Source organism: Ascaphus truei, chromosome 3, assembly GCF_040206685.1.
Source record: "Ascaphus truei isolate aAscTru1 chromosome 3, aAscTru1.hap1, whole genome shotgun sequence".
In the NCBI taxonomy this organism is placed as follows: Eukaryota; Metazoa; Chordata; class Amphibia; order Anura; family Ascaphidae; genus Ascaphus; species Ascaphus truei.
Genome location: NC_134485.1, coordinates 349,901,068 through 349,909,436, shown reverse-complemented (window position 1 = coordinate 349,909,436; position 8,369 = coordinate 349,901,068). Strand labels below are relative to the sequence as shown.

The window sequence follows — 8,369 nt, the reverse complement described above, 5'->3', positions numbered from 1 at the left end:
AAAATAAAATAAATATTTATTTACATTCCTGCTAATCATAATCATTGACAACACCCCCCCCACCACACCAATGATTAAGAATGAATGACAAAACAACATGAATCAGTGAATGGTTTTTTAAACTCTCAATTCTCACAATGCTGTGCAAATCAGATTTACATTTCAAATTCGAGAAGGGATTTTCCAAAGCGTTACCGTAAACAAAGCCTCAAAGGGTTGGGGTGGGGGGGGGGGGGCGTTGGGTTATTCATGTGCAGTAATCAGCTAGCTCCCATCTCTAAAAGGATTACATGCAGGCGCAGTGAGGGTTTGTAGCTCGGCTATGGACGGATTAAGAACACAATGGCAATATTCAGAAATTGAATGACTCTGTGGAGGGGGGTTGGGTGACTCATGCGCAGTAAGCAGCAAGCTCCCATCTCAAAGAGGATTAGAGTACACGCAGGCGCAGTGAGGCGATTGACGCTCGGCTAGGGACGGATTAAAAACACAATGACTAACTTCAGAAAATCAATGACTCTGTGGAGGTGTCTGTCGACAAGAGTTTGTGTGTGCGTGGGGGAGGGATGAAGGATTAGTTGTGCAGCAGTTCAAAGAAATTACATAGAGTAGAGTACAGTACAGTAATTTCAAAAGGCAGTTCATCATAATACTGTAATTTGATCCCTACACCCCCAAATACAGTACATAAAAAGCACACAAATCAACCATGTGCAGGCAAACACACAGATTGAATATCGTAATATCAAGATTGTTTTTGCAGTTTTGTGGATAAAATAAGTGTTAAAAAATCATAATTAAAAAAAAAATTTGGTGGGCACTCAAACTCAAGCAAGCAGTGGTGGGTGAAGTTACAGGCGCATGAGCAGGAATCAACTAGCTCCCATCCTAAAGAGGATTACACACAGGCACATACTGTAGAGAGGTGATGCTCTGTGCAAATCAAATTTGAGAAGGGATTTTCCAAAGCGTTGCCGTAAACAAAGCCTCAAAGTTCCCATCTCAAAGAGAATTACACGCAGGCGCAGTGAGGCTTTGTAGCTCGGCTATGGACGGATTAAGAACACAATGTCAAGATTCCGAAAATTAACGACTCTGTGGAGAGGGGGGGGAGTTTGGGATAGTCATGCGCAGTAAGCAGCTAGCTCCCATCTGAAAAAGGATTACACGCAGGCGCAGTGAGGCTTTGTAGCTCGGCTATGGAATGATTAAGAACACAATGTCAAGATTCAGAAAATTAACGACTCCGTGGAATTTCAAATCCTTGAGCTAGCCTTGTGTGTGTTTGTGGGGGAGGGGGCTACAGGGCACAACTGCATGAAGTTCAAAGATAAAGATTAATTTTTTTTTGATCACTCACTCAAGCAAGCAAGCAGGCAGTGGTGGGCGAAGTAACAGGCGCATGCGTAGTAATCAAGCAGGAATGTGATTGAAACCAGACACACGTTCAAAGGAATGGTGTGGGAGAAATGTACTGCATTGTAGAGAAGATAAGAAGTTGAAATACCCTGCAGTGCAGTTAATTATCCTGAGCGAGGGGAAAGCGCTGTATATGCCGAAATGTGACACTGTTACAGTACTGTACACGCCTATGCATTTCAACACTTTTCAAATGAGACATACTGTACAGTACAGCACTGTAAATGCATGTACTGTATACTTTAAATATGCAAATTTACAATTACTGCGCGTGCACACATAAGCTGTGTACAGACGTAGGTTGAAACGCGAAGGTATTAGACTTCCAAGACAACAGCTCACAAACGCCCCCCCTGAGTTTTTACACGGCATTGCAGTATTGCAGACGGCGAGAATAAAATGCTAAAATCACGAGCACTAAAATAACGCAGTTCACTCCGGGCGAAACAAACAGAAAACCGCACCTAACCGGGATAATCTGAGAGCCGCGGATATAGCCGTTTTAGACTCAGGTTGTCCGCCACTGTAGTCCCTGTCAGGGCAAAATTCGCCCAAAGTGTTCCTTGCTCCTAGGAAAGCCTAGTTTTCGACCCCAGTCCCAAAGTAAGTGTGTCTTTTTGTCTGTATTTTGGGTATCATTGTGTGTAAGCGTATTTAGGCCGAATAATTTACAATTTATTTCATTACCGTGTTTTACTCAATGAATGATCCTGGGAAAAATGTGTAAATAACCTTGTCTCCCATTACATCATGTCATCACAATACAAGACAAACTGACAGACAATACTATGGAAAAATCAATCACAGAGATAAGATCGCCACAGACAAGAAAGGTTGCAAGAAATGATCAGATATCTGGCTCAATACATCCCAGAGTAAGCAGATATTACAACCACTCCGGATACTACATTGCAAGGCCCTAGACCAGCAGTGACATCCAGAATAAAAAATGTGTTTCAGGAATTAAAGAGTGCAATATCTACAGCACCACTCTCATGTTTCTTTGATCTAAAATATGTTGTAGAAGTCATGCAGATACTTTCAAAGATTAACTTAGGAGCATGTCTGATGAGTCTTCAAAAGATGTAGGATAAGTGTATATAAGTGGGAAAAAAAGATTACAAGCAGTGATTTATTGGTGACAAAATTAGTCCAGACATTGCTAATGTCATAGAAAACTGTTTTCCAACAGGCAGAGCCCCAGAAGCCTAACAATGTTTTGCTTACAGAGCTTTTGGGAAGGAACTGGATGAGCTGATTCATTTACTTCAAAGTAGCCAAACCCAATTTGATCTGATTATAAAAGGGGTAAGTCTCTGTTATGAACTCAGAGGGACTTGCTGAAAGCTCACTCCATAGTCAGCTCCAATACTGCATTGTCCTTACGATTCTTGCAGAAGCAACATGTCTCACCAATCTCATCAATCCACACATAACAGCTCCGGCTCTGGGCACAAGAATTTCAGCTCATCCTCAGCTTGTTTCAGCAAACACAGTTTGAGCTCATTCACTTCAAAGAAAGTATCCATGGGTCACAAAGCGCTACCATGTTTTGGAAGCAAAAGTGTCTATAGTCATGGATCAGGTGGACATAAGATCTCAGTTGGAAGTTGTCGACCAATGGGAAGTGGACATGGATATGGAGGATATGGTAGTGGGCATAGTTTCAGTGGATCTGGCTATGGATTTGGGGGATCATCTTGCTCTGCAGGCATCACCAATGTTACTGTGAATCAAAGTCTCCTGGCCCCACTCAATTTGGAGATTGATCCAAACATCCAGAGAATGAGGACAGATGAGAAGAACCAAATCAAGGGTCTCAATAATCAGTTTGCCTCCTTCATTGACAAGGTAAGGTAAACATGCTGAGCATCCTATATAGTGGAAAAGGACATAAACCAAGATATGGAAAATGGCCACTAAATAAACATGCATAGAAATTATTTTTTGGTCTAACATTTGTTAACACTGTCTAAAATGGTAAAATATTATTTAGATTGTAAGCTCTCTGTGACAGAGATTCCCTTTCCTGTTGTATTTCTTTATGGTTTTTGCACTTATTGTGTTATAATAATGTACTTTATATTCTACTGTTTATATTATATTGCACTTGTGCATTTTTTGTGCCACATTCAGTACATTTTTTTTATAAAATTGAAAACAATATAAACAGTCTCTTTGCATCAACATTTCCAATGGACATACAAAATCCCTTCATATTTCTTTAAGATGCAACTACAGTTTCAGATCTCTTTAGTGTGAAGGGATAAGAACAATGTGACAAAATTAGGAAGAACATTGTAATTTGTCATAGTATTTAAATGATTTTCAATTATATTTCAATGTTTTTATTTAAATCAATTTCTTTTATGAAAAGGTCATCATTGGCAAGAATTGGCAAGAATTGACAATTTCAAAATACTTATTATTTCATTCAAGGAAACTTAGTTGTAGCAAACATATAAAACTATTTTCGCTATGGTTTATTTATGTATATATATTTTTTTTATTTGTCCTAGGTGCGATTCTTAGAGCAACAGAATAAAATGCTTGAGACCAAATGGTCTCTTTTACAAGACCAAAGAACTGCAAGATCTCAAATTGAACCTCTCTTTGAGGCCTACATTAGCAGTCTCAGGAGACAGCTGGAGAATCTGGGATGTGAAAGAGCGCGTCTGGATGCAGAAAGGAGGAATATGGAGGAATCAGTAGAAGAATTCAGAAGAATGTATGTAAATTAGGAGACATGTTGGTTCTCTAAACACTGCAAAATACCATCAAAACCATATACTAATCTACAAACACACCACTTAATAAAACTTTCTTACCCAATAGATATGAAGAGGAAGTCAACCGACGCACAGCTGCAGAGAATGAATTTGTTGGGCTTAAGAGGGTAAGTGTCAAGTGACAAACTGTACAAAATGTAGTCTTATTTCATAAAGGTCCAAAAATAACTTTGGATCAGTAAAATAATTATTTTAGAACATTAAAGCAACATTTCCTCTTGCCAGATTTTGTTTGTTTTGTTTTAAAACATGCATCAGTTCCTTACAGTGAATTATCTAAGTTGCTGATTAATCCATTCAATGTGTTCAATTGGTGAATATCCGGCTTCCCAGGGCATGCATTATGGCTGCCTATTTCAAAAGAGGAAGTTGTGTAGCTTCCTAAATGGTTGCTATAGCAACCCAAGAATGTTTAATACCGTAAAACACATTAAAAAAGCATAAAGTGATTCTAAATAATACAGTATTATCTAGTATTACACAAGCCATTTATTTAAAAAAAAAAAAACACATAGGATTTAAAAGAAATCTTGCTTTAATTTCAGAAGCATTGTGTTATAAGGCCTAATATTGAAGGGTTATACTTATCTATTTTGTATCTTCCCTTTAGGAAGTTGATGCTGCGTTCATGAGCAAAGCTGAATTACAAGCAAGGGCGGACTCCCTATCTGATGAGATCAACTTCCTGCGAGCTCTGTTTGATGCGGTATAAATATGGAGCTCTTTAATCTTATTATTCTTTCATTTGATGAAGAACAGACCTGGTACCATTTTCTTAAAATAAGAAATAACGATTTTACACCACATACTTTGAAATGGATTCTCGCCTTTCTGTATAAGAATTAGAACTTCATTTCTAACAGTTTTGGGGGAAAATGACAGAAGAACAATATGTGTTTGAAAAATTATCTTTCAAAATTAAGGGACCTTTTTCATAAGGTGCCTGTACATCATCAGAACTTATATCACTGTTTTCTCTAATTTACAGGAAATATCTCAGCTTCAAGCTCAGATCTCAGATACATCAGTCCTTGTTTCCATGGATAACAGCCGAGACCTGGATCTGGATGGCATCATTGCTGAGGTCAGATCTCAATATGAGGACGTTGCTAACAGGAGCAGAGCGGAAGCAGAGGCCACATACCAATCAAGGGTGAGTCTATTGAAGGCAAATTCAAAAAGTCCCAATCTAAAATTTCACGTACATATAAAATACACATGCTACGGTATATAGTAATCTAGTGAAATATAATCTCCACATTATACTGATTGTAATGCTGTACAGTGTCATAAACTTCTGAATACCCCATAATTGTGTTAATATAAGATCATCATGCTATTTGGTTTTAGATACATTTAGATGCTTCACACCAATGCTTCAATCTACTCTCACATGGTTTTTTCTCTTCAGTACGAGGCGCTGCGCTCCACTGCAGGCAGTTATGGGGATAATCTGCGCAATACTAAGCAGGAGATTGCTGAGCTCAACCGTCTGATTCAGAGACTTAAGGGAGAAATAGAGAGCGTGAAAGATCAGGTAAAATTAAAACATGAATAATATGTATTCTTACAAGATTAACAAACAATGATAACTTCCTTAACATACAAGATAACATTAACTGTAAAGTATATATTACAGTACATATTTACTCTGTCTGAAATAAAGAATGGAAGTATTATAAGAAGATTTGGCTTTTTGTCCATAGTTAACTATTTGAAATAGTGGAAATCCTAGCACAATGTTACACAATGTATAGTGTAAAAAATAATCTTTTATTTACTTTGTGTTTAACCAGCGCGCTAGACTAGAAGGTGCCATAACTGAGGCGGAGGAACGTGGGGAGATGGCCGTCAGAGATGCCAAGTGTAAACTGACTGAGCTGGAGGATGCTCTGCAGAAAGCTAAGCAGGACATGGCTCGCCAGCTCCGTGAATACCAGGAGCTGATGAATGTGAAGCTGGCTCTGGATATTGAGATTGCGACTTACAGGAAACTTCTGGAGGGAGAGGAGTCCAGGTGAGTAAAGATTGTGCAGCATATAGACCCACTGTCAATGTATATATGTCTTTCTATCTGAATAATTATAGAATTAAAATATTAAATAAACACATAGAACTGCCATCTTTAGAGTGACATAAACTTTGTGACGTACAATGTACACAAAATGGTATCCATTGGAGGAAGTGTACATACAGATGCAGCCACCAGTATTAGAAATATTGCCTGGAAAATTCTGGGGCAGTCTCACAGTAAATGCCTCAACATACCTCAACATTTCTGTGAGATTCTTAATGGCCCATCTGATTAACACAGGAGGGGTCCCTACAGTCCCCTTCAGTTTCAATGGGACTGCAGGGACCCCTGCTGTGTTAATCCGATGGGCCATTAAGAATCTCACAGAAATGTTGAGGCAAAGTTGAGGCAATATTGAGGCATTTACTGTGAGAATGCCCCAGAATCTCCTAGAATTTCACAGGTAAGTGTTCTAATACTGGTGGCTGCATCAGTACATTGTATAAATAATACAGTTATATGTTATGTAGAAATATGACTTAGAAATTGTAAACTAACTTTAATAAATGTTCTATTTTTGTTTCAGGCTTGGTGGAGAAGGTCTTGTTAGCATCTGTAAGTAAAGGCGTTATTCATTTTTGTGTTTGTATATTATTCCAACTATTTAAAACTGAAACCATGAAACAACTAGTATCATAAGCATAACAAGAATAGAGGTATTAGATCATAGTTGAACCACTTTGCGGACAATGCCTAGTTTTATAAAATTTGTTTTTTTTTGCATCTCAACATGTAAACTCCTTTGTTTTTATAATACACCTGTCCTAGAACAAATGTTAAGATTTAATTTCTTACCTACTATTATTTACACTAACATTTCCAGTCATTGTCTCTGTCTTTCAAGCTCTTTGGAAGTGCATCTACAAAATGAAAAGTATACTATTGACTCACATATATGAAACTACTATAGTTAATCCAGATATTTACATCTGACACCGATCTGCATGTAAAATTATACAAACTCAGACTTGATTAAGTAAAAAGGAATACAAAAGAAATATGCTAACACTAACAAGTTTCTACAGTACACCCAATCTTCCTTCTTTTTTTTATATAAATGTCTGACTATTTCAAATTGGGAATGAAAAAGAAGGGCAGAATACTTCAATATGTTGATACTAAAATACATGTTAAATTTTAGATAAGATGTTAGGACTAAATAATACTAAGTTAATACTTTCTTTAAAATGTTTCATCCCTAACACGTTGCTTGTTTCTTTACAGCTGTGCTTCACTCTAGTACGGGAGCTTCACACTACGGTGGAAGTGGTCACCACCACAAGAGCAGATGTAGCACTGGCAGTGTTTCCCAAGGAAAACATGGCTCAGGACATGGACAGTCCTGCTAAAATGGAATTCACTAATTAATAGATTACCTTCATGTTGACGGCTTCTGTGTTCCAGTTCTCCACAAACCCCCCACTATCACATTAAACCAATGCTTGCACATCTGGGGTAATGCAAAAAGTACTGTTCTCACATGTAGACAAACATGTATTTTGAGCATTACATTTTGAAAAATGAATCTAGTACAGCTATTGACTCCTGGTTACTCTGTTTGGTACTATTGCTGTTATTATAATAGGTGGTGTAATAACAGACTTGATAATCAGTACATTTGTTATTGGAGCTCTCAATGTGAAGTAATTAATATACTAGATCTTCTGTCAGAGAACTACTGCATTCTTCTGATAGAATCACTGACTGATTTTCAAACCTTATTACTGTATTGTTCACTTTTCTTTACTGTTTTAAATGATAAATTATTAATTTGCTTTGCTTGAAATTGTAATACTTGAGTAAGTGGAAAATGTAGAATTATGTTCCTTCATTTAAGTCTAATCACAATAGTAAAATGCAATTTCTATTTGTTTTACCTGAAACATAATCTGGTTTTCTGTCTGTTCAATAAACTGCTATTTTCATGCTAAGAATTGGCACAAATGTTTCCTATTTAATTGCACATTCATTAGAAACTTTAAATACAATACTTCTGAAAAATCCTACAACAATAGAAACATTTTGTTTTTATTTTATTGCATTGTACAGCAAATAGGTTTGCTAAAAAAACTAATCAAACACGACAT

At 37.2% G+C, this 8,369-nt stretch overlaps 1 protein-coding gene across 1 annotated transcript; it reads left to right on the top strand.

The window, feature by feature from the left end:
- The first annotated feature begins 2,765 nt into the window (after positions 1–2,765).
- Positions 2,766–8,119, top strand: LOC142490082 (keratin, type II cytoskeletal cochleal-like). The gene is made up of 9 exons (XM_075591876.1): positions 2,766–3,270; positions 3,939–4,147; positions 4,255–4,315; positions 4,819–4,914; positions 5,197–5,361; positions 5,620–5,745; positions 6,005–6,225; positions 6,809–6,837; positions 7,507–8,119. Exons 1-9 carry the CDS (start codon positions 2,824–2,826, stop codon positions 7,629–7,631), a joined length of 1,479 nt encoding a protein of 492 aa, XP_075447991.1. The 5' UTR covers positions 2,766–2,823; the 3' UTR covers positions 7,632–8,119.
- The last annotated feature ends 250 nt before the right edge of the window (positions 8,120–8,369 follow it).